This window comes from Poecilia reticulata, chromosome 17, assembly GCF_904066995.2.
Source record: "Poecilia reticulata chromosome 17, P_reticulata-male-v2, whole genome shotgun sequence".
Lineage (NCBI taxonomy): Eukaryota > Metazoa > Chordata > Actinopteri > Cyprinodontiformes > Poeciliidae > Poecilia > Poecilia reticulata.
Genome location: NC_088846.1, coordinates 24469722 through 24496408, shown reverse-complemented (window position 1 = coordinate 24496408; position 26687 = coordinate 24469722). Strand labels below are relative to the sequence as shown.

General features: G+C 40.0%; 1 protein-coding gene across 1 annotated transcript in view; it reads left to right on the top strand.

The window, feature by feature from the left end:
- The first annotated feature begins 443 nt into the window (after positions 1-443).
- The window catches only part of st6galnac5a (ST6 (alpha-N-acetyl-neuraminyl-2,3-beta-galactosyl-1,3)-N-acetylgalactosaminide alpha-2,6-sialyltransferase 5a), a 71794-nt gene continuing 45550 nt past the window's right edge, over positions 444-26687 (top strand). Inside the window, exons 1-2 of the mRNA XM_081597969.1 lie at positions 444-857; positions 4777-4986. Coding sequence (XP_081454095.1) covers positions 666-857; positions 4777-4986 — 402 coding nt within the window. The 5' untranslated portion in view covers positions 444-665. The remainder of the gene's footprint in view (positions 858-4776; positions 4987-26687) is intronic.

The following is a 26687-nucleotide window of genomic DNA, read 5'->3' as shown; positions in this document are numbered from 1 at the left end:
TTAAATTAGCAGATTTCTGAATTAAAAACATAATCTTGAAATAGTGGAGCCAAGGTCCGAAAATAAACGTTACAAATAATCTGAGAAGTAACGTGAAGAGGGCTTTTGGTCCAGAAACGTCCTCACAACCTGCACTGTAAAAACACTAAATCTTACCAAGTATTTTTAGTCTCGTTTCAAATGCAAATATCTTGGTACACATGAAATAAGACAAAACTACAAGCAACTTTTTAGCAAGATATGGGAGCTTGTTCCAAATCAATAACAAGCTTTTTCAATATTGATGGAGAAAATACTAACTCCACTGGCAGATTATTTCACTTAAAACATTTTCCATGTTACAATGGAAATAATCTGCCAACAAATTAAATCAATATTAAGGAATTATTGACTTAAACTGCATGGAAGAAGTTAGAGACACGAAAAAAACTTTATTTTCTCTGAATTCTGAGAGAAAAAGTCAGAATTCCTGTTTTCAGTGACCCTAATCCTCTTTCGTAAAGCGGTCATGATTTATTCATTCATTCATCTATGTATGTATTTCTACCCCTCAGTAAAAGTCGCGGGTCTCCCTCCTCTCCGCCGCGCCACCGGAAGCCGGGCGGCGTTAAGACCCAGCAGATGTACAGTACAGCGAACATCTGTCGCCGCGGTCTCCGCTCCGTATGAATCTCGCCCGGACTCCAGTCTGGAGACACTCAGGCTCCGAGGCGGGCTGGGATCAGGACCGGAGCGGATCCAGGGGCGGGGGAGGATGTGCGCGGATGAGTCCGGACCATGAGAGCAGAAAAGTGGAGCCAGACGCACTGAGCCGCAGCGTTAAGACAGCGCGCAGCAGCAAGATGAAGACACCTATGGTAAATGTTTCTGCCGCGCGTTCTCAAGCACTCAACTGTTTGGGGGGTGAGGGGAATTCTTTCTTCTTTCCGTTTCTTCGAGTGCAGCCAGATCAGGTCGCCACATTGCATCACGGCTGTGTGATGAATGATGTCGCTGAGGGGATTAGAGGATCTGGACCGTCAGACATCCAGCTGTGCGCGCCGTTTGGCACCAGAGCTCCGCCGCAGCTCGGACCTCAGCGCGCTGACGGGCTGATTCCCACCGGCCAAACGCTACCGTCTCATTTTTTGCATCTCTAAAAAGTGCAATAAATCTCTAGTTATTGGACATTTATGGGCGTATTTTGATTTTTGAAAGAGTCAAAGTCAGTTGGATTCGATGCGATTTCATGGAATCTGTTTCAACTTTTACAGTTTTACTCGTCCAGTTGATGCACATAAACAAGAAATTTGACTTTGACGTTTAGAATATAAGATAAGAAACGCGAAATAAAAAAACAAACAAAACGTTTTTCGTTCTTGTAAATTTATAAGCAGTATTTTATTTTACAAACGAGGAAGAGAAGATTGGAATGCAAATTCAAATCTTCTCTGTGTTTTGTGTTTTGTTTCAACTTGAACTCAAACTGAAAACGCCTGCATGAAACGATCATTTATATCATTTCCAGAACTTTTTTTTCTTTATCCATGCGAATAAACATTAGTTTTTAATTATAGCGGGTTGGAGATTTTGTTTTTACTTCTTTAAATATTGAAATCAGCGCTGCAGCCACAGAGGGGCAGAAGTGGGAACCTCCAAAAGCTATGAATTTACAATGTGCATAATTTATGTTTCACTGATCAGGCATAACATTATGACCTCTGACAGCGACCAACACTTATTTATATCTTTATTATAGCATTTTTTTTATAAGTATACTTTGGACTCCAAGGAAATATGTTTTTCTTCAGCACCATTATATGGACTTAACCCATAATGAAATATCAGGAAATGAGTTATTTTTGCACCACCTCTTGTGTTAAAGTCCATTTTATATACGTCTTCATGAATGTGTAGATTATTACACAGAATGTCAGTGACACTGCAAAAACAAAATCTTACCAAATGATTTTGGTCTCATTTTAGTGCAAATATCTTACTACACTTCAAATAAGGCAGAGCTAGCTTACATTCAACTTTTCAACAAGACATAAGATTTGTTTTAAGTCAATAAATCCATAATATTGATCTTTAAAAGTACAAGTTCCACTGGAATTTCACTTATGGGAAAAATATCTTGTTATAAGTGGAGCTAGTAATTTTTTAAAATCAATATTAAGGAATTATTGGCTTAAAACAAACTCTTATGTCTTGTTGAAAAGTTACTTGTAAGTTAGTTTTGTCTTATTTCAAGTGTACCAAGATATTTGCACTAGAAACTAAACCGAATCTAGTTGTTAAATTTGTTGTTTTTGCAGTGATGCTGAGTTGCCTCTAGTTGGATCGGACTCACAGCTGCACAACATCCACAAGGTGTCTCCGTAAAAAATGCATTTGTAATGCAGAATGCATGGTGGAAAAAAGCCAAATAAGTTAAAAATATGTGATATGTTTTTCCTCCAAAATTGATGGGTTGGGTGCATGATGCGGTCAGCAGACTGGGTCGCCCCTGTGCTGTTCGCCTCCCAGTCTGCAGATGTTTTTAGCCGGCGATGCATGTGCTGGTCATAATGTTGTGCCTCTTTGTTTTTTGCTAATATCAATGTGATTTCTTGAATGTCCGTCTCTCACTCCAGCTCCTGCCTGCAAGTTAACAAACATTCAGAGTTTTTTCCTGCACATTGATGCTGTTATTAAATTCATACTGAACCAAATCAAGTTTATACTTTACCCCATTTTTACTTGATTTACAGACTTTGAGGCTTTTAGATCCGTCAGTTTTTCTTGGTTTAAATACCAGTGAGCTGGTATCTAAATGTGGTTGTTTGAATGTTGAAATCAGGTCTGTTGCTCCGTGGAAAAGCATAAAAAAGCATCAATTTAAAGGTTTTGTGGTTTAAAAAATCCAAACAATGCATCAGGGTTATTTATAAAAAAATGCTTTTATGTGACCTAAATTTTAAACTCTGCCTAAATGAACTCCTGAATGTGCGTTGTGATGTTTGGTTTTGGTTTCCCTCCCGACGTAATGAATCTACCTGTCGGTGGAAAATGTTCTATGGCAGTGAGTTTGCTGGGAAGCGAGTAATTCCTCGAAGCGGTGGCAGGATAACAGCCAGTCAGACACAAACGCACATATCTGTTATGAATGTTTTCCCGCTCCCTCACTTTAAACTTCACTGCGACGCCTTCCTCTTTGCTGTAAATGTAACAATATAAGCTGAAAGCTCACACTCCTTCTGTTGCTGTCTGTGTGTGAGTCTGTCGCAGGCAGAGAATGAGAGGCGGCAGGAGCCTCCGAGACAAACGGAGGCATGGAGCTGCTGCCTAATCCGTTCAGTCACTCCTAACGCTGCTCTCTGACTGCCGTAGAGAGAAAAATGCCCAAAATGACGGCGCAGATGTTGTTTTTAACTTACAGAAGTGAAGATTTTCTCAGCTTACACAGATCGAGACTTCGTTGAAGAGCGACACCGACATTCTAGTAGCAGAAGTAACACACACTGCAGAAACAAAAAATATTAACCAAGTATTTTTGGTCTGCAAATGTCTTGGTGCGCTTGAAATAAAACAAAACTAACTTGCATGTAACTTTTCAGCAAACTTGTTTTAAGTCACTAATTTTTTAATGATGATAAAAAAAAGTACTAGTTTCACTCGCATGGGAAAATGTTTTGTCATAAGAGAAATAATCTGGCTTTTTCATCAATTCTACGGGATTATTGACTGAAAACAAGCTCCTATGTCATGCTGAAAAGTTACTTGTAAGTTACTATCAAATGTTATTAGATATTTCCAATAGAAATTAGATCAAATTTACTGGAGACATTTTGTGAGTTTTGCTGACGGAGTTCCGCTGGGGTTGCTAGGTGACGGGCTGGGCTTTGCTGGGGTTGCTACGTGACGGGCTGGGCTTTGCTGGGGTTGCTAGGTGACGGGCTGGGCCTTGCTGGGGTTGCTAGGTGACGGGCTGGGCCTTGCTGGGGTTGCTTGGTGACGGGGCAGTGCCTGCTGATTGCTGACGTTACATTCTGGACGTTTTTGAAACGGCTCATTTTCCAGACACCAAAAACCACAAACTTATTGCTAAAATCTGTCTGGATGTTTGTTGGTTGGTTATTTTTTAAAGTTTGGTCTGCTGTGGTGTATTTAGCATGGACAGGAAGGTGGGATATGAGAGAGGGGGGAGATGATATTTTCTTGGGTTTTGTATTATTTCAAGTATATATATGATGTGCATTGATGACTTTGATGATGTCACTCATCAAAATGTGATGTTTGTTGCTGGTTTTCTCATATGTTGACTGCATGGTGTCCTTTATGGTTTCTATGATGTAAATCACTTTGACCTGCCTTGTTTCTACACAAATAAACTTGATTGATTGATCAGGCCCGGACTTGAACCTGTGACTGCCGCATTCAGGAGTGAGGCCTCCTTGGGTCACGCTTTGCCTCTGCGCCACCGCCACGCCGCTGGGTGTTTTTAAATATTATTTTAAGGGCTTGGGCTGTTGTTTTTATTTTTTAGAAGCAGTTCAGACCCAAATGGAAGCATAAAAACATTAAAACTGTGAGTTTTGCATAACGGGTCCCCTTCAAGCCCAGTCCTTCGCCATCACAGCTTTAATGGTTGGGTCACCTCCATAGCGTGTCATCACTCTGCAGAGCTCTGGCAGTGAACCCTTCATCAGCTCCAGATGTGTTGAGCCAGACGCGCTGAGGACTGACCTTCGACCCCGCTGGTCCAGTTCAGGTTCAGCAGGGCTAATCAGTCTGCATCTGCGTCTCTGTCTCCAGCGCCATGGGGTAGCCGTGCTTCTCGTCCTCCTCCTGTGCGCCAGCTTGTTCCTCGTGTACAACGGCAGCTTCAACAGCCCTTCCAGGGAGACTAACGACACCCGCGTCCGACAGCATGAGCATCTGCAGCAGCCGCCCGAAGCCTGCGGCACCGCGGCGAAGCCTCACCTGCCGGCCCTCCAGGGATACATCGGCATCATCGACCATAAGGTAGGCAGATGTGGCTCTTCTGTTATTCAGGGGGATGAAAACTCTGAATGTGCATCTAATGCATTGCAAAGTAGCAGCCGGAGCCTGTGAAGGCGAAGCCGGTTTCAAATTTCCTCCATTACGAGTCCATCTCTCTCTTTCCACCTCGAACATGAAAGCACACACATGCTCTCTCTTACCGCCGTCCGCCACTCATCTACTTAGAGGCGGAGAGGCTCCTCTCTGCCGTTTATCACAATTTTCTCCAGCAGTGTTGCGCCACACTCAATACCCACCTGTCGTTGCTAATAACGGTTTAGGCTACAAATGAAATCCTTGGCTGCATTCTTCCACTCTAATTGATAAACCCAGGAGACCCTCGGCGAGCCGAGCCCTGACGTCACCGCCGGCTATCGACTTCCATCTGTTTACCAGGAGAAAACAATCAATGTGAGTAGCAGGGAGCTAAAGGCTCTGCAAGTAAAGCAGACCTACCTGCTCACAAGGTGAAGGCTCATTCAGGCAGCATTTAGTTGACGGTCTGAATCTTCCTCTGCTCCATAGAACAGTAGTTTTTCTCCCACTGCGGTTACTTTATGGTCTGCAGGTCTCTTTTTGTGTCGGGTTGATTTCAATAAAAATTGTCCTTCTGCAGCTTTTTAGTCGTTTTCTGTCTCTGCAGCCATTCCACGTCCCTCAGAGCTCTTATCCTCCATTTGTGATACTTTGACATCTCTGTGCCCATTTTGCATGTTTTTTTCCCCCCATTTCACTGCAGTCATTTTGCAACTTTCAAAAGCCTTTTGCTTCTCTCTAAGCATTTTGTATCTACTTGTGGTCACTTTATGCCTTTTATTTGTCTGTTTTGCTTCCCTAATTACTAACATCTGTGCTGTGGTATTTTAAAGTGTCTTAATGGCATGTTTTCAGCCTTTAGATGCTGTTTTTCATGTTTCTCTTGGGGTTTTTCTGCAGCCTTTAGTATTTCTTGCCATCTGATATGAGTTTGTTATGATTTGATGACTTTGTGTTGCATCCCTGAGGAGAATTACCTTCCATTTTACATATTTTAAAATCTCAGACATTTTGCACACTTCTTCTCTCTGTGCCTATGTTAGATGTTTCAATCTTTGGTTTATGTTTCTCTCTGTTGATACCTTGACGTCTCTTTGTGACCGTTTTTCATTTCACTGCAGTCATTTTGAAACTTTCAAAAGTCTCTTGCATCTCTAAACATTTTGCATCTATTTGTGGTATTTGTCCTTTCTGCATCCATAATTACTAATATCTGTCATGTGTAACATTTTAAATTGTATTAATGTCATTTTTTGCATCTTTTAGCTGCTACTTTTCATGTCTCTGTGATTTTTCTGTAGCCTTTTATATTTCTTGTCATTTGGCATCTCTTTGTTGTGATTGGATGACTTTGTTTTGAAGTGTTGCATCCTGGAGGACAATTACTTTTCGTTTCATATATTCTGTCGTCTCTGAATTCCCTTTTTCTTTTCTTCTTCTCTGTTTTATGCTTCAATCTTTGGTTTGTGTTTCTATCTGTAGACATGCTGCATCTGTTTGTGGTCATTCTATGTTTTTGTTCTCATTCGACTTTCCGAAAAAGTTAAATTCATATTTTTTTATTAAATGCAGTTTTTTAAAACCTCTTTATTTTCTACCCCTTAAACTTTCAGTAACCTTTTCTTACAACGTTTGACTCTATTGTATGTCTCTGAAACTCTTTTGCAACTATTTTAAGTTCTTTTTTAGCCTTCATTCAAAAAGTTTAATCTCACAGTGGAAAATTCACATTGTTATTAATTTAGTTTTTCTTCTCTTTGGTGATTCTGCATCTCATATTTTCTGTTTATGGTTCTTTGAAGTTGGGATTGTGCAGTTCTAGTTTTTCTTAATTTCCTTTCAGTTATTTTAATGTATCTCTTTCTAGTTTGTCTCTTTGTAGCCATTTTGCAATCCTTTAGCATTATTTTTGGTCATCCTTTGAACCATTTACATCCTCATCAGACTTATTTATCCTTCTTTGTAGTGATCTAAAAGTCCTTGAATTTCCTTTTATTCGTAACATTAGTTTAGCATCCTTTCTTTCGGTAAGCTCCTGCATTTCTTTTCTTTTTTTTCTCTTGTGTAGCTTCTTTGTATTCTATATAAATGATCCTTTTACAAATTTTTTGTGCCTCCTTCAAACACAAAAGTGATATTTCCTCTATCGCTTCTATTTGCCGTCTTTCTGTAACCATATGAATTGATTCAGTTTCTGTTTTTGACATTTTATGAGTACGATGTTCTCTGTTGTTCTGTTTTTTGCTTGTTTCCATAATTTTGCATCAATCCATGTTTAATTTTGCATCTTAAAATAATTAGGCATCTCTTCACTCTCTCTTTTTTAATTTTGTACCCTCCTGCCCTGTCCTGTTTTGCGTTCCCTGCCGCTGTTTGACGATCTCGACATGAAAAGTCACGTCTGTGGCTTCGGGTTTCTGGTCTGGTTTCTAGTTGGCCCGTTCTGTAATCCATCTGTGGCAGGACTGTGGACTCCATGAGTGGCAGCTCAATTCTTGCTGCCATCTCTGTCTCGGGGAGATCTGCCGGCTTCTGGAAAGCGTGTATCGTCAGATTACGGCATTTGCATATGAGTAATTGGACGGCAAGCTGCGTGCATTTACAGAAGGCTGCTGCGGTACAGATTACAGAAAATCAACGGCATGCGAATGTGTCGGCTGCAGAGATTTAGGAGTTGACATGTTGTTCCTGAACATCAGAAATAGCCTGGTGTGTAAATGACCGTCTATGTTAAACACCAGGCAGCTTGAAGCTCAGTCTTGATGCAGATGTAAACGGAAAAATGAAACAGAAACATTCGAATGTGTGAAACTTCAACGTTATATAAAAGCCAGAAGCAATAACTAATTAATCAGTTAATCACGTGACAAACTAAAATTATATTTATAACTTTCAGCCTGATGGTTAATAGTGTTTGAAGCTCAGTTTTGTTTACAGAGACGTCATAATCAATTTTATTCATGGTTTCGGTTGTGTGTGGCTTTATCTCCTCTTTATTTATCGTTTTGATTTTTGTGTTTCAGTTCCAGTGCCAGGTGTTTATTACTAGACTTTGGGAGGGAAAACTTGCATTACATTATGAAGATGGTCTCAAAACCACAATATTATTGTTTATTACTGAGAAAATTTATTGTGACAGACGATATATATATATATATATATATATATATATATATATATATATATATATATATATATATATATATATATATATATATATATATATATATATATATATATATATATATATATATATATGAATGAAACATTTTGTATGGAAAAATTTTTCCAATCGGTCTGAGACACTCAGCTCTGTACTTAACTTCATGGTTTCCCCCCGAAAACCTGCTAAGCCCACACGGCGCCCAGACAGCTGCCATGTTTTTTAGTTAAAAAATGTTTGTAGTTGACAGGAAATTTGAAAATGTCTCCTGATCGTTATGTGTTGCCAAATTATATCAATCAGTCCCTCCAGTTTCTTGAGAATTATCGTGGAAATTCACACAAATTTTAACAAATCCCTTCTGTTTTTTGTGCTAATAATTGGGAGTTTATTGCAGATTTCTCTCATGATGGATGATTTCATCCATCATGGGGTTGGTTTCTTACTTGTCCTAATCAGCTGCCTCAGCCTTAACTGATGTCAGATTATAATCCATGATCTATACAGCGAGTAATGAAAAGTCACATTTACCGTCACAAATATCGCAATTATTTTCAAATTAGCACCACAAACACAAAATCCTGGAGGAACTGAAAAGATGTTCAATAAAAATGTTTAATTTTAAGGATTGATTGATATTTCAACAGTTTGTGATCAGGTTTTATCAATACATTCTGGCACAACCGGCCCTTTAAGAGCGTTCGTGATCTGAATTTGGCCCAAAACGAAAATGAGTTGGACTCCGCTGGTTTAGAGCATGACAAGAAACTGGAGACAAAGTAAACACAAATCATCACATCTCCACCACCGGGCTTCACAGTTGATTTGTAGTATTTGATGCTGTTGATTATGAACGTTTCTACTTTCACTTTGTGTGACGGATGTCATTCTAGGCGTCTTCTGGTTCAGTCAGAGAGAAAATGTCTCCTCCTGGCGGTTTTTGTTCAGGGTTTTCTGTCTGTCCTGTAATGAAATTCAACTTTGAAGAAAACTGAGTCTGAGATGTATTCCTTGTGTTTCTCAGACTAATTTCATCCTCTGCCATTGGGGGGAATTTGCTGGTATTGGTCCAATTTCTTTGTGTTTTTATGGCTGCAGGCTCTGGTTCTGGAACAGGAACAAATTGGTTTCATCAGAAGTTGGAGACACTGGGAACCGCAGGCCAAACGACTCCAAAAACTTTGGAGTTTAGTTTCATTTTTGAACAAATAAACAAACAAAATTAGCATCTCCCATCACCTCCAAGGTTATTTTGATGCCATCCATCATGGGGTTTAAGTAGTTGAAGTTGCAATTAGCAGCTTCACTCACCAGTAATTATTTTTCATTAAATCCATAAAAAGTCATTTCCTTCTTCTGTTAATCGTTTAAGATCGCCAGGTGGTGTTCATAAATCTCTCCAGTTGTGTTTAACTCCTGCTGCAGATGAGAGATCGGCTGATTTAGATCGAATTAAACACGCAGAGCTCGTTTAAAACAGTGTTATTAAATTAAGGTGGTGATATTAGGGCATTTGGTTGCAGGAATATTGTCATAAATTTTACATGGTTTGTTTGGTGAAATTGTCTTTAAGCACTGAAATATTTCAGAAAAAAAAAGAAAAAGGAAGAAGATGCACCTTCTAGAGGTCCATCTTGTAGAGATGTGGCTGCATCTCGGCTTTCTGGTTGTGGAAATGTGAACTGGATCTTCTACAGATAAAGAGAGGACTCTATTTGCTTGGTGCTTGTTTCATTTATTGGGCTTTTTATTTTGGCCAATAAAATAAAATAGAAATAATTTGCATTTGGGCTTTCCTGAAGTAACTAAACCTAACTTTTAAGAAAGTAATTTAAAAAGTTGCCTAAGATTTTTGCTCTCTATTTCACCCTTAAACTAACAGAAATAATTTACTTAATACCATCTAAACAACATTTAGTCTGATTTAAAGTTACAGTCAGGAAAAACTGTTTGTATGTGGGCCTCTGTTTTTTTTCATAGCATTTCAAATCATTATAAATCTTTGCTTTGACTTGATGTATCAGGATAGGTTTTGGATTATAGATAAAAAAATAAATCTGTGTAATCTGTGCTCCAGAGGAGCGGTTAGTCTTTTCTCCTCAGTCACTCTGATCGCTCACATATCGAACGCCGCGTTAGATGAATGTGCAGTATGTCGTATTTCAGGACGCACATTTCGCCCGGCCTGAAAAGCCAATACTCGGTGACCATGTGTGTTTTGATTTGATGAGGATTTGTCTGCGATGCGTCACTGAGCGCAGCTGCGGATGAGAATTGATTTTCTTCGAGTGAACCGGAGCAGCCGAGCATCATAAGTAAACCGCAGGCTTATTTATTTATTTTTCTTTCTTTCCGCTTTTAGCTTATTGGCATTTTGGTGACAGGGGACATCATTAGGGGCCACGGCTCCTCTGCAGATCGGTTACACTTCTTCACACCAGCCGTTTTATCGTCCTACATATTTCTTGTAATCGATACTTTGATGATATGGATGCGTTTTTCCACTCCAGAACGTTGCCCTTTCCAGTTCTGAGGACTGCATCCTCTGCAGGATACCACATGGCTTGTAAAAGTCATCATCCTTATCTCATTTTTGTTCTCCTGCAGCACTGAATGATCAGTGTTTAGAAAAGTCCTCCGACTTGACCATTTGTCTTCCTCCTCTTTGCTGCCTGACCTCTTTGCTATATTGATCTGTCTGAGATATAAGCCAGCCGGCACGCAGCGGTGCGATGCCAGTCAGCCTTTGACCGCTTTACTTTATCTTCCACAAGAGTATTAAACCCTTCACAACACAGAAAGTGTCGGAAAGGCTGTGTGCTATTCGTCAGGAATTTTAAATGCTTTTTCTTCCACCGTCTCTGCCTTATTTTTGCTCCTGAAAATCCATAAAGATTTCCGTGCTCAATATTTTTACTGCAGCATGTTTGATTTGGGTCGGAATGAAGGGTAATTTCTTTCTACTTATGGAGGAGTATTGGTAGGGCTGCCAAGGAAAGAGACAAGATAACAGGGGCGTAGCCACAGGGGGGGTCAGAGGGGGCCGGCTACCCTTGACATCTGACTGGCCTCCCCACCAAAGCTGTCAGTTTGTTCATTTTATATCATACATAGATTAACATGTTGTCTAGAGATGCACTGATTCACTTTTTTCATTACCAATACTGATCTGATACAGTAACACAATTCTGAATTGTTTTACATTTTTTAAACACTTACTTAAATGTACAGAATTACAAATGCATTTGATAACTGTGCACCAGTACAGCTCACTTAAATACACCAATAGCATCACAAGCTTGATCAAACAAACAGTTCTCACATGCAAAACAGATCCATGTGTTTGGTTTAGTTAAATAAATAGTTCTGTTATTCAAGTTATGGCCCACTGTTCACTGTAATCTGAGTATGTTTTCACACCTGATAGTCCAGTAGAGTCAGTCCGATTGGGGACCAAAATTGCAACATTTGTTACATTTTCAGTTTGTGCAGTTTGCTTTCATTGTTCCCCTCCTCGCCTGTGGGGGCGCTGCACCAAGACCTACTGAAGGAAACGACATGAAAGCCTCACAAAATGTAAAAAAGAAATGTAGTAATGATAGATTTTAGCGGTTGTTGGATTTTTCTTTTATCTTTGGTGAAAAACCACAAGTCGTTTCTTCTGCTAGCACTAGACTAGCACTTTTATTTTTGTTGTATTTACCCAGAATCCCCCAGTCCACTTCCTGCTCCAGTCTGCTTGGTGTTCACATCTGCATTCAAACTGCACCAGAGTTCACTTCAACTCAACCGAGCCCTCAGTATTTAGGCGGAGTTCGCTGTTTTGGTTAGTCAGAGTTCGATTGCGTGTTCACACATCCCCAAACGAACCAGACTTTCTAGAAAAACGAACTGGAGTTTGATTAAAACTGACTAAACAGGGCTGGAGTGCATTCAAATGAAAATGCAATTTTAGTGTGCCGCCGCTGTACAGTTTGTGCTGCTGAGAGATAAGGAGGAAAAGTTAGGCTGGAGATGAAGGGGATGGAGAAACTCTTTCAGAAGAAGGGCGAAGAGAATGAGAGGACAAAGATGAGGAAGGGTATGGAAAGGAGAGGGTGATAAAAGAGAATAGACGAGTCAGAAAAGGTTCAGCCTGAGCGAAAGAGACAGCAGATCGAAAGAGGGGAAAGACACCGACCGACACATGCGTGAAAGATGGTGTGAAATCCCAGCGGGGCCTCCATTCTTTTAGTCCTATCCTGCTTTTTATTTTCTCACCGAGGAGAAGAAGGGCAGAAAAAACGCTGCCGCCTGTCTCTCAGCGGAGATGTGTGAGCTTCTTCCTCTGATTGCTGCCCTGACACCGGAGTCATGCAGATTTCCGAGTGGGAAGTCAGGTGTAGTCGGAGTAATGGAGGAGTCTTGTCAAACATGTGGAGCAGGAGACGAACAAATGTGGCTCGCTGTTCCCGACTCACAATGAGGATTTTCACATGATTAAAAGCAAAGCCTTGAACTTTTTCTGGCAACTGTTGAGGTTGCAGTTTTTCTCCCTTATTGTTTTCTGGAACTTAAACCTCGCAAATTCATTTCACATCTCAGGTGATTCATTTGTTTTGGGCTGTGGCTTGGCAGCCATATTGTTCCCACAAGATGTTGAATTCAAGCTTCGGAAAACTCACTTTTCTCTCAACAGACAGTAAAACTTTTCATTTTTAAAATACGGCTTTGATTAAGAAGTAACCGCAGGAGCTGGGTACGTTTTTATCGGGTCATAGTCGATAATCCTCAGTTCTCTGAATCAGCTTTGCTCCTGAAACGTTTCTGCTTCTATTCCCGGTTGGGGATTAGAGTGTCTGTCATCTCTAATTGCTTTAGTTTTTGCTTCTAAGCATTCAGACTTTCTTGTAGTGTATTCATGCTCTCACAGAGACAATCAATAGTTCTTTGAACTTTCTTCCAAGTTTGGCTGCCTGTTATCTCTTGTTTTGGTTTTCTACATGACCTTTTTAGAGGATTTCTCCAGTTTTTTGTTGATTCTTCTTTAATAAGGTCAACGAATAAACCTGTACTTTGTCTAAAACCACTGTGTCATCATTTTAGATGCCTTTTATGGTGCTCAGAACAATGTTGATGATTAGTTGCCAGGTAAATGTTACCAAATTAACTGTCAGGTAATTATATGAAATTATATCCATCCATCCATCCATCCATTTTCTTTCACCCTTGTCCCTTAGTGGGGTCGGGAGGGTTGCTGGTGCCCATCTCCAGCTAGCGTGCCGGGCGAGAGGTGGGGTCACCCTGGACAGGTCGCCAGTCTGTCGCAGGGCTACACAGAGACACACAGGACACACAACCAGGCACACACACACTCACACCTAGGGACAATTTGGAGAGGCCAATTAACCTGACAGTCATGTTTTTGGACTGTGGGAGGAAACCGGAGTACCTGGAGAAAACCCACGCATGCACAGGGAGAACATGCAAACTCCCTGCAGAAAGACCGGGGCCGGGAATTGAACCTAGAACCTTCTTGCTGCAAGGCAACAGCTCTACCAACTGCGCCACTGTGCAGCCTAAATTAACTGTCAGGTAGTGGATGAAATTATATTTATAGTAAAAACTTAAACCTAGTAAAACTGTTTTTAATGTGCTATGTGGCCGGACTAACTACTGTTGGAATATTTAACTAATAACAATTTCACAGCATTTTCAAATACTTTAGTCACAGGTTGACTAGAAGAAGGTGCAAAGCACTGTGTGTGTTAAATACAAGGCAGCCATGTTGGATTTTGAGGACGAGGTCGGTAAGAAACCTCTGACTTTTCCTACAAAGTTCCACCTTTTAGTACATTTTCTATTACAATTCCCAGGAACTAACCAAGATCTGGTTAGTTTGACACGAAGCAGTGTGAACGAGAACTGCAGCAGCTGAAAATGTAACAAATGTTGCCATTTTGGTCCCTAATTTAGCTGAGTTTACCAGACCATCAGGTGAGAAAACTGTCTGCGTTTTGATTTCTGTTTCAAATCTCCATCAGTTTTCTATTTGCTCCATCAGTCAGCCACATGTAGGTTGTTTTAGTTTTCAGTTTCTACTGCCAGAAATGTTTTCTGAACAGGTTTTGTTGTTGTTCTTGACCGTTCTGCTGTTGTTGTGTCTTTGGTATTTGCAGCTTTTGACTTTGTCTGCCTTCCATAAATCATACAGCCACAGCACATGATATCATTTGCCTTTGTCAGCAAGCACATAAAGTAAAAACTGTGTTGCCTTTAAAATGGTCTATCTTTGACGGGAAACACATGGTAGCTCTTTATTGTTAGCATCTGTTAGCATGTCCGGTTTGTGCCGTTTAGCACAAACAGGTCTGAAAAAAGCTGAAGTTGATATTTGGAGTGACACTTTAACTTTTATTTAATCTTAAATCTAAATAAATATGTCGCTGTTGGGGATATTAAGTCAAAATTTCACAAAAAGGAGTGGTAGCTTTCTCCTCATCTGCTTGTCTCAGTATTCTTTGCACTTTAAATGCTAAATAAGTCAACCAACTGCTTTGTAGGATGTTTAAATTACTTTAAACACTTTTCAACAATTGAAGTTGAAAAGTTGGAAACTTTTGTAAAAAGACGCAGGACTCCATTTGCATAACATTTGGTAAAATACACATTCAGTGTTTTTTTTAATGTGGTGATGTTTTGCTAAAAAGATGCTTTTACGTTTGGATTTAGTTTAAGGCGAATGGATGGTACGGGTATGGATTTTAGATGGAAATTGCAAAATAACTGGAAGTTTAAAGTCTAACATTTTTTAACAATGTCTATCAAATTAGGAAAAGTTCTGTCTTTGCAGAGCTGCCTCCGAAAAAGTAGATCTGAAACGTCTCTGTGCTTCCTCTTCTGGGAGCAGCTACTGAAAACCCCACTGAGATGGAATAGAGAATTTAAAAAAGGAGATATTCTTCAGCTGAAGCCTTGGTTAGAGTCACTTTTAGACATATCCAGGCTGCAAATTCTCCCTGACTTGGTACACTTTGCTGGAAGGCGTTAGTGGGAATCTATCTGTGCCAAGGAGACATGACAAGGCATCCTTCTATGAACCGAAGCAAAGGTGACAGCTGGAGAACTGAGATTTTTAATATTTCATCTCTGACAGCTACATCTCTCTTTTTTTTTTTTTTCTCCAGCAGCAAAGTCATTTTTCACCGCTCATTAGGATTTAGCTTTTCAGCAGCTGGATGGGGAAACAAAAAAAAAAAAAGCCTCCCCAGTTAGGCCGTTGTGGTCGATGCCTCTGTCAGCTAATGCGAACCACCACTGAAGTCTGCACTTTGTGTGTTTGTGAGGGCTGCCTTTGAGCCGTCCCACGTTACAAAGCTAACAGCAACTGAGGCGGTTTGTTCTATTTTTGAACAGAAGCTCTTTGTAGAATACTAAAAATGCTCACTTTCGCCCGAGCAGGAGAGAATGGGGATTTGGTTCCACCACAGCGGTCCCAATCGGAGCATGCTTTTGGATTCCCACTTATCTCTGGTGCATTCTGTTCCCGCCAAACACAACGCAGCTCCGGGCCCTTTCCTGCTCAGGCCTGGAAAGCAATTACGGCTGATGGGTGGGAGAGAGGAAGCTACCTCTCGATTAAGGGATAAATCTAACACGCTGTGCTTCTTTGTATCCTCTCTTGTTGGGTATTCACCAGTGAATTTGTGTATTCTCAATATAAAGGAAGCAAAGGAAAATCTGTTATGGCTCATGTAATGAGTAGAAAGGTAACGCCTGGCAGCTGCTTTTACAATAAAGCAGATTTCTTTGCTTCTCCGTCCTCTGGACTCAGCTGCTTTAGGTGTGAGTGATGAGCATGGTAGGAACAGCCCAGCCGTAATTTGTGAACTTTCCAGATAAGAAACACGCCAGTTGTAAAGCCTAATTATTAAAAGGGACATGTTTTGTGGGTTTTTGTGCTTCCATTTGGGTTTCAGCTGCTTCTAAAACCATCCAGCAATTTTCTCGCAATAAATTCAGTCTGGAAAATTAAGCGTTTCAAAAACCTCCTGAAATATAAAATTAAATAATGTTGCTACTCTTGGGATTATCATAAATGTTACTTTTGGAAATCCAAAATTATGCTCAATTATGCTTCAATTTATTGAAATTTAAGTAAATTTAATTCAATTTTGTTTAACTTCCACTTTACTTTGAAAGAATTTAATGTTGAGGGCCCTGCTCCGTTGCCTAGCAACCTCAGCCAAGCCCAGACCCGTTACCTAGCAACCCAAGTACAGTCCCAATTCTGTTGGTCAGCTGGTTTAATCTCTGTAGGTCCTGTACAATGGCTGCTGGGAAAGACCAGTGTTTTCCTGTTGACTTACCATCCAGAAACCACTGGCTGTATTCTTGTTGGTTGTGCAGGAGGCATGAAAACAGAAAAATGATTTAAATAAATGTCAAAAACTAAACCTGGAAGGCATTTTGTGGAGTTTTCTCAAGAGGATAGACTAGAGATGTCCTAATAAGTTACGTATCCATTACAAAACTTTGTCAATATTCTGACAAAGTATATATATATATATATATATATATATATATATATATATATATATATATATATATATATATATATATATATATATATAGAGAGGTGTGCCGATCGATCGGCCACCGATTATAATCGGCCGATTTTCGTGAAAAAGTGTATGATCGGTGATCGCCGATCACGGTCTCTTGTTGCCGATCACACAAGCCGATCACCTGCATCTCATTTCGCAGCCTGCCTTTGCAGCTGGTCTCCTCTTTCCTTCACACTGCACAAACGCGCAGCAACAAATCCTAAGCGATGTGGAACTATAACGCACTGAGTGAATGGGGATGTTTGTGTGTTGCGGCGGAAAATTGAAGCACGTGGGGTGAAGCACGTCAAAATGCATCAACACAACGAAGCTAATACGACATAAAAACAATGCCATACTTGACGGAGTTTGGCTACATCGAGGCTCACTGCAGTAAAAAAGACATATGGAGGATCAGATAGCAGGTAAAGCAGCGCACAGCTACAAACACTCACCCGGATTAGCATGACGGTCAGAAAGCTAAACAAATAACCCGCAAAATTATTTAAGTCTTCGAGCTGCGATGTAAGACGCTGGTTCTGCTCTCGCTGTTGAACCGCTGCTATGCGCTACGGGTAGTAATATTTCACAGACGGAGCGCCGCTTCTGCTCCACCTGGTAGTGACTCTCACACCGAACCTCTGTTTAATGCTGCAGCATCTAACCTAAAAAATTACATTTTACATTAAAACTTTCGCTGTCCTAACATGAGACAGATAATCCCTAAAAAAATAATCGATCTCCTCCCTGCTCTGCATAATTACTCCGCTCAGTCAGAAACAACCACTCAGAACTAGCAGTAATCAGCTAGCCGCCATGCTAACAGAAAGTTTTCATTCAGTAACTCTGGATTGTTTATTGTAATGGATCCTGTATTTGTCTTTGAATGTTAAGTTTTATACTTGAATTTTTTGGCAATGTTGAGAGGTTTTATTTTGGCTCTTTGCATTATTTAGCCTCTTCAGAGCCTCCATATGTTATCAGTCTGTTAAAGATAGTATTACCAATAGTACAATTTGCACAATGCCTGTTTTTTTCTTGGAAAAAGTTATTAAAAACAAGTTTTTGTCTAAATTAAGGTGAATTCATGGTTTCTTTTTCCACATAATGTAACCGGTAGTGTCTATGATAAAAAATAAATAAAATTATGTGATCGGTATCGGTGTGTATATATATATATATATATATATATATATATATATATATATATATATATATATATAAAAATATATATAAACACGCGATTTTGCAGTTGCGGTGTTCCCAGTAAATAATAAGCAATTAAAATCACACATGAATCAATTTGCGCCGTCATTCTCCTACCACTTCCTGTCGTCTTCTTTGTCTTTTCCGCCAGTAGTAACATCCGTTAGTTGATTGTGTGACTTGTGTGATGTGAAAAAGTGTTTCATTACAGTTTTGCGAAATACCCAAATTTAAATACAGCCAGAAAACCACCTCATCTTGGTGCTAAAACGTTTCATAAGCTAATTTGTTTTCGTAATTCCAATTTGCAGAATTACATGGTGCTGCTAGATTTGGAGAAGTTTTGCCTGGCAGAGTGGGTTAATACTGTAGAGTCAACATGTTGCAAGACGCCTGCTAGAGAAGACTGAATGCTGAGTTTAGTCATGATTTTTAACCTACAAAATCAGAGTTCTGCGCCTTTGAGAGCCAATATTTTCACCTTGGTGCTGTAACCATCATCAGTGCTGCCGCCACCGAGCCGTCTGCACCGTTGACAAAGTTTCTATATCTGCATGCAGTTGCAGAAGCCTAATAAGTGATATTAATGCCCATGCTGTTGATGCATCTCCACTCAGCTATTAGCAGAGCATCTGATGCTGTCATCATCATCATCATCATCAGGGCATTGGCTGCAATATTGATGAGACGATGATGGAAGGAGGAATTAACACACTAATTGCAGGCCGAGGAAATGAAGCCATCTTCTGCTCATAAACAGACAGATACTCGTTTGCGCCGCTGATACGAGCCTCTGCATCTGTTAATTTTATTAGCGCCGGCCAGCTGTCTTTATTCCAGCCTCTGTCAGGTCTCAGATGATAATTCAGAGTTAAAATCTGACTTCTGTTTTGCACCACAACTTTTCCCTGAGGTCACCTTTGAATAGCATTAACTTGGAGGAAATATGAGAATTCAAGGATGGCTTTCACGCCGACCAATCATATCATTCTGCTTTAATTAAACATTAATGACACTTATGCTGGTGTTAAAAATAATCCACAGTGTGGAAATAGGCTGACTTTTTGTTCTAAGTTCGGTAAATGTGCAAAAGTCACGTTTGCAGGCGTTTATTAAAAATAGCATCGGTTTATATTTGATGGGTTTCACGCCACTTGCAATTAAGGCCCCCACATTACTTTATTACAGCAGGAGAAACCTTCCCACTGTTTTACAACGAGCCCACATCCCAGCTGATTTGAATCTCATTATCATGCACAAGCGTCGAGGAGTTTTATAGAGACGCTGTCAGATGATATGTTTGTTAAATTTGCAGCTCCCAGCAGCACAACAAAGGACAGGACAAGGACTCCGCAGCTACATAAAGCTCAGAATAAAGGTTGTCAGGCGTTCAGAAGCCGTTCTTCTTTACATCTTTATGGCCCTTTTGACAGCGTAAGGCATTCGGCTTCGACCTCCTCTCTTTATAAGGCCCACAAGGAACTTGTTATTTTCACTGCGGCCTGAATTACAATAGTTTTATTTTTTTTTGTCGGCAGAGCTCTGTTTCATCTGAAACGATTAATCGGATTAATAGTGATGAATGGATTATTGAAATAATCGTTAACGGGAGTTTTAAAAAAAGGCCATTTGTTGGAAGAATAACAGATTCAGTGCAGTAATTAAGCCAAAACTGTACAAAACTACATATTTTGCATAAAAAAACAAAACAAAAAACATTTGTCTAAATATTTTCTACAGAAAATTCATCAAATGGCATCAGCTTTAGCTTCACCTGGTGAAATTCTGTACAAAACAAATCGCGTATTAAGCATCTTTTGATAATTGCTGTCCAATTAAGCTCAGGAGAAATGGCCGAACTTTTCACATGTTGCTCAAGGGTCACTAAAGGAGCGCTGGCTTATTGCATTTTGTGCAATGAAATGTTTATTTTCTTATTTTAAAACTACTTATTTGTTTATTTGCATATTCTAATATATTCCTAATATTCTAGAAAAAAGTGGTTAGCCAAAAAATCTGCAAAAAGTGCCAATTTTTTAAAATCCGATAATCGATTAATTAGCTGAATAACAAATACAAGAATTGATCACTGAAATAATCACTAGTTGTAGCCTTTGTAGCCACAGCTAACCAGTAAAGGTTGCCCAGGAACAGATTCAGGGTGAGACGGGCGCAGGCGGGAAACCACAGATGAGCTGTTGAATTTTCTTTGGCTACGTCACACAGCAGGCGATTGAGACCCCTACGCGACCCCTATGCGACCTTTGTCCGGCCTTTTCACTGCAGTCTCAACCGTCCCATTCAGATCTTTCTAAATTCAAAATGTTTGATCTTTCACTTTCATATGTGGAACTAAGTTGGATACGAATCTATTCTCAAAGTGTCTGCAGTCAAAACCGTCATGTTGCATTGTTTTACTTTTACATCACTGATGTCAGACATGCATCATAATTCAGAAAAAAAAGCAGAGGCTGTAAATCTGGAGGTAAACAGAGACTGAAAACTATAATTATAGAAATAAGAAAGAACTAAAATGTATCCCAACCCTTCTGGTTCTGATTAGACATCCAAACAATCTTCCCTCCAGAAGCTGCAGACAACGCCGTGTTGTTCTTTCTTTTTATTATCTTTTTTTGTCTTGTTATGATCTCGTGACAAGTTCCCATTCTGCTCCCATTGCTGAATAAAGTGGGTCCATAAAAAGCTCCATCCATTATTACTTAAACAATGCGCCGCTGTGTGTCGTCAACGTTCTTCTGCTGCTGCATACGGGTCACTTCGGGGTCATAAACTCTTCACACAGATGTTTGATTGCAGTCGCATTGAATAAGTCATATGAACGACCAGACAAAAGAATGAAAAATTGGATGTCAGCAGTTGAGCATCAAGTCCTGCAGTGTGAGCCTTTCATCCACCTGTCTGAAAGCAGAAGAACACATCTGTTTTAGCTCATTCAAGTACGTCACGAAAAGGAATGAAACAAAGAGAAAATGATGGATTAAGGCAACCTTTTTTCTGAAGGAGTTCATATTTACGTAGCTGAATCACCTGAATGCATTGAAGAGTTGCTCCTGTGCTGCGGCTCTGTGTTTTCCACCTTTTCCTCAGCGGCTGATCAGGGCTCATTAAGGGATAAAATGCCGTGGGAGAGTCTTCCCGACAGAAAGCTGTTAGCATGCACCGATGCATTGTTTGGGTCTTTATGAATTCCTGCTAAGCTGAATACACTCAGGATTAAACTAATGAGCCTTCTGTTTACGGAGGAGCTCATCGCCATGGTAAAAACCAGGAGAAAAGAACAAGAAAAAATGCTTTTCACTGATGCGAGTCCATTCCAGAGTTGCTGGCAGGAATCATTACCTTCATACTGAAGATCAACCTGAGCGAATGTATCTCATTTGTGTTCCTAATCATCAGGTTGACAATTATAACACCTCAGACGTGTTTTCATTAACTAAATGAAAAGGCATTACCTTGGTAATAAACACCAGCTTTATGATTCATTTCATTAGCGCGCTGCTATTAAAAGTGTCTTTGGGGAGATAAAAAGCTCTCCTTTAAGTTCCTGCAGCTCACAGTAGAAACTTCGACATTATTACTTGGAATGGTATAGTTTGAAAACTTCAAAAGATTTTAAATATACTGCATAGCTGTGCTTTGTTTTTATTAGGTTTTCATATATAAATAACATCTAAACTTGCAGGTATTAGGCTACAATCACACAGCAAGCAAATGAAAAACAAATCCGCTTTTTTCTGCCCATATTTGACTTTTATCCGACTTTTTCACAGCAGTCTGAAGAGTCTAATTCTGAAAAAGAAATATGTGATACTATATCTGATTGTTTTCAAAGCGTCTGCAGTCTAAACGGTCATATTGTATTTAGTCCGAAACATGCGCCATAATTCTGCATCAGAACAAGTCAGACGCAGTAAATGGGACGTAAACAATAGTTGAAAATTATAATAATGAGCTTATGGGAAAAGTTTGTGTCACTGAAACACATCCCACCACTCCTGGTTCTGACTACACATCTAAAAAGACTCATTTGCAGAAGTTGCAGTCAACGCTCCATTGCTATCAGCTCTGCTTTGTTTTTATTAGCTTTCGTTGTCTTGCTATAACCTCGTGGTGATACTGCTGGCTCGTCGGCTCCATCCATTGTTACTTTTGTGAGCAGTTTGCTGCTGTGTGATGTCAACGCTCTTCTTTTGCTTTAAGCTTCTCAAATTAATCAACTTTAACAGTCTGTACTTTTAGGCCAGATTAAGACCACTTACCATCTGCTGTGACCCTTTTAACCTGTTAAAATGCTTCATAACTGCTACATCCTGCTGTCACCAGAAGGTTTATCGACTCTTGCGGCCTGAAAAGGTCGTAACTTCCTTCGGTCTCCCAGCAACCAGCACAGCCGACCATGGGCACAGTTTAGACACGTCATGATCCTGAGCTGTTTGGCTTTTGGCTTCCTTCCGTGTTTGTGTTTTGATCACTTCCTTGTCCATATTAATTTGGTTTATTCTTGTTTTGATCTTTATTCATTGGATTTATTTCTCTTTGATCATTATTATTAGTTTTGTCCTTTGATTATGTAGTGGGTAGGAGTCTTTATTTTGCTTCCCTGTGTTAATTAGTCTCCTTCCCTCATATACAGCTGCCTGCATTCTGCCTCAGCTGTTCCTCATTTGCCTCTAATTAGTTCACTTGGGTCTTTTTCTATTTCCACCCAGTCTTGTATATAAGCTCCTCAATTTTCATTGTTCTTCACTGGATCCATCTGTTACCTGATCTGTTTTCTACAACTTTCCATTTCCTGCCTTACCTGCATTTCTTCATGTAAATTTTTTTTTTTTTAGCATTTTCTCATTACATTTTTCAATTTTACACCTTTATGTTACAAATATGACAAGAAGTGTGTTCCTAGCTTCCCAAGTCGAAATCCTTGAACAACATGTTGGTTAATATCGAGGGTTCTGGCTACAAGCCTGAAAAAGCAACTAAATGACCAAAAATTTAGCATTTATTGACTAAAGTTACAATTTATATTTGTGTAGTATAGGGCTGGATGATACTGCTGAAAAACTCATCACGATATGAGCATTTCATGTCAGTTAATATCAATAAATGCTGATTCATTTTTGTCTTAAAGATCTGAAATGCAGCCAGAATGGTGGCGTGATCCTAACCGTTTTATCCAGTTTTCACTCCAGCAGTTATGAAGCAAAGTGGCAAAACCTTAAACTGCTGCTGTGTCAGTTACTCAGCAGACTGTTGCTAGGTAACCACAAGTTACGAAACAAGCTGTTGCTAGGTAACCAAAGAGTGATTGAGTTAGTTGATCCCACCAACTTTGCTTAGCTAGCCGTGACAGGTTGAGTGGCCAAAGCTTTTCCTTTGCCTACATCCCCCAGAATGCTGTGCGGCTCTGAATCAGCGTTCAGTTAATATTCCATATATTCTACCAGACATATTATCTATTGACATCGATCACGTGTCTATCTCGATATGTATATTATCCAATAATGTTTAATTATGTTCTGAAGCCTGATTGTATCAGATTATTACATGTAGCGGGTTTACAAGGCCTGAGCGTACCACAGTATTTGTGGGAATGAAAATCATTGTTTGTTGTTGCTGATTCTGGAAATTCTTTTGGTCAAAAATTCACAACTTCCTTCTGTTTACCAGCTACTGATGAATTAAGCCGAATTTCAGAGCAATGTAGAGGTGTGTGTCTTTCTCCTCAGCTGAGTGTGATGCAGTATTTGATGATATGATGATATATGCAGTTTCCCTTTGGAGATCAATAAAGCATATTATATTCTATGACATGGAGAGTGATGACTGTTGGCTTAGAGGGGTTCTGTTTGTTGAAAAACTCAAGAGTTTGGGTCTGCTTGGTCTCCCAGCAACCAGCAGAGCCAGGAGTTGGGGCAATTTGGAGGTGTGTTCCCTCTATCCCAGCTAGATTCCTATGGTGTCTGAACATACTGAGTATTTACTGGCTTAGAAAGCACAAATTGCTCTATTAAATGCTTTTTTTTAACCCAGAGGAGTAGTAGGATACAATAAATTAGTAGATGTTCCACAAAAAACAAAACGGCCTCTGACTGACCCGTCGTGACCCTGCAACGACCTCCCATGCTCTGACCGACCCGTCGTGACCCTGCAACGACCTCCCACGCTATGTGTCAAATTTTCACACTCAATTTGACAAAATGTACACAGGAGTCGCATACACTCAGATCTCAGGATTTAGATCTCATATGGAAGTTTACATCAGTGTGGACTGGTGGTTCAAGAGGCAAATTAAGCAGCTGCTTAGGACCTCCACACCACCAGGGGGCTCCCAAGTGCACTAAGCCAGCATGATTAAGAAAAAAAAGTTTAATCTCTTCCTGCTGTTAGCAAGTTAGCAAGATATCAAACTTGCTAACAAGTTTACGCAAATTTGCTGTATCAGCTGATGTTACTTTCAAATAATTAAAATAATGTGGCACTTTAATACGACTTTACAGCTTAAAATCCAAATGATATACTATTTTTTAGTTTGTTACGCCTGTAAGGTTGAAATCAATAGCGCCAACCGACACTGGGATGATGTACGCTAATTACAAACGATGCTCATTAAAGCAGTTACACTTGACATGTTGGGGCCCCAAATGAAAAATCGCTTGGGGTCCCAAAAAGGCTTTGGCCGGCCCTGCTGGAAATGACAACGTCTCCATAATTACACTTTAATTTGTGTTAAGTTTGTGGTTTCTGGTCTAACCAAATGTGCAGCAGTTCAAGTGGCATTGGGACGTTTTCGAGGCGTTGTGAGCGCTTAGCAAAGCGTGCACACAAACTCTGACACAGAAGCTCAGGTGGAATTGAAGCCACGCTCACGTGCTCCGCCTGTCAATTTAAAATCTGTTGCCTCCCTCGAGATTCCTCCTGCTTGACGGGTGTTGTCACCGGCAGCTGGTGTTTTATGCACACACAATCATCCACACACTCCTTTTTCAGTTACAGGCGCTCATTATCCTCCATTCCAGCACATAATGGACACACTCCAGCAAGAGCATTTAGCAATGAAAATATTTCAGAGGGGCAGCAGAGCTTTTCCCGCTCGGCAGCTGATGTGTTGGGAATGTTTTATTGATATCTCTTTGTTGTTCTTGTAAGAGCGCATCACAAATTGCTTCTCTGGGATTCTGTCCAACATGATTTAGTTCTTTAACACGCCATTTCACAGACTGGAGGAAGATGTTTTGGGTCGGTGTGAAAATTGTTTGTCATCTTGAGCTTGATGCTTAACAGTTTGCCTGAGTGCCAGATTTCCTCCCATCATCTCCGTCAAATTCGGCTTCTTTTATCTCCTTGGTTTCTTTTCCAGCTGGCTGTGTCTGGCGCAGGAAGAGGCAGGTTTTACACTCCGGAGAAAGATGTGATTTGGAAAGTGTAAGAGAGGCACAGAGACGCGAGCAGACTTCTCCTGACAACACGAGCATCTCGTTATTGATTCAGGCCATTGTTTACCACGCAGCGCAGGAACATAACCGTCCCGATCACTCCCCATTTACCGATCAGAGGGGATTATAGACGACATGTCACTCCGACTCTGGAATAAACATTAATGAGAGGAAGGCGGCTGCAGCTCGGATCCTGATTTCAGGAGGTCCTGCAGATGTTTTAATGACGTTTCCCTGCTGCTTTGCATAATGACCTCATGGGATATTATAATTTCCAAGGCAGTGTGAAGAAAGTGAGGGTGCATTTTATTTATTTATTTATCCATTTATTTCAAACAGGTTTTTAAAAACAAGGAAAACAAGTAACCAGAAGGACAAGAGAAGACGTGCAAACATAACCAAGGACAAAATAATTAGCTTGCTGCTTGTTTGAAAAGGAAGAAACATCCAATTTTAATAAAATATATTACCTACCAACACATGTTGAGGTATTCATACGACTACTGAGCTGGAAAAAAGTTATATTACAGAAACACTAAATGATTACAAACTGTCTCATAACAGAACAAGAAAACTGACCAATGTTGTTATTGTAAATAACAATCGGACATATGGTATAAGAATAATTACCAACGTCTTCTTCTTGTACAAATACACCTAATATGTTCACAATATTACAGAATTGCATAATATGATGGAGTATTGGGGAAATACTAATAAACAAATACATTTAGGAGAATAAAGTCATAATATCACAACTGGCTCTAATACTTCATCATAATATGTCAAACAAATACAATTAAAGAAACTAATGATTGTAAATTAACAACAATAATCTACTAATGATGTTAATAACAACAAAGAAGCAAAGATAAAACTCGTTATCCTCGGGCGTATTTGTGCTGATCCTCTTCTTCCCTGCACTCTGTGAATATTATGTGTTTCATTTCAACCCGGTTGATTCTTTGTTTTAACTCCTGATTGAGTTCGGCTCCAGAAATCTCCTCGTTTCCAACTTTTGCTGATCGCTCCTGGAATCCCTCCGTGTTTCTGCTGCCCTACATTTCCCCCGTCTCCAAAGTGCTTCTGTCTCCAGCAGCCACTCCTCTTCCTCGCTCCTCTTCTTCATCTATCAGATTGCCTTTCATTCTCAACCCGCCTCCACCCTCCTGAAACCGCTCTCCCTCCTGAAGTCCCTCTGACGTTTTCCTGCCACCTACTGCTGCAGTTTCTGAGCAG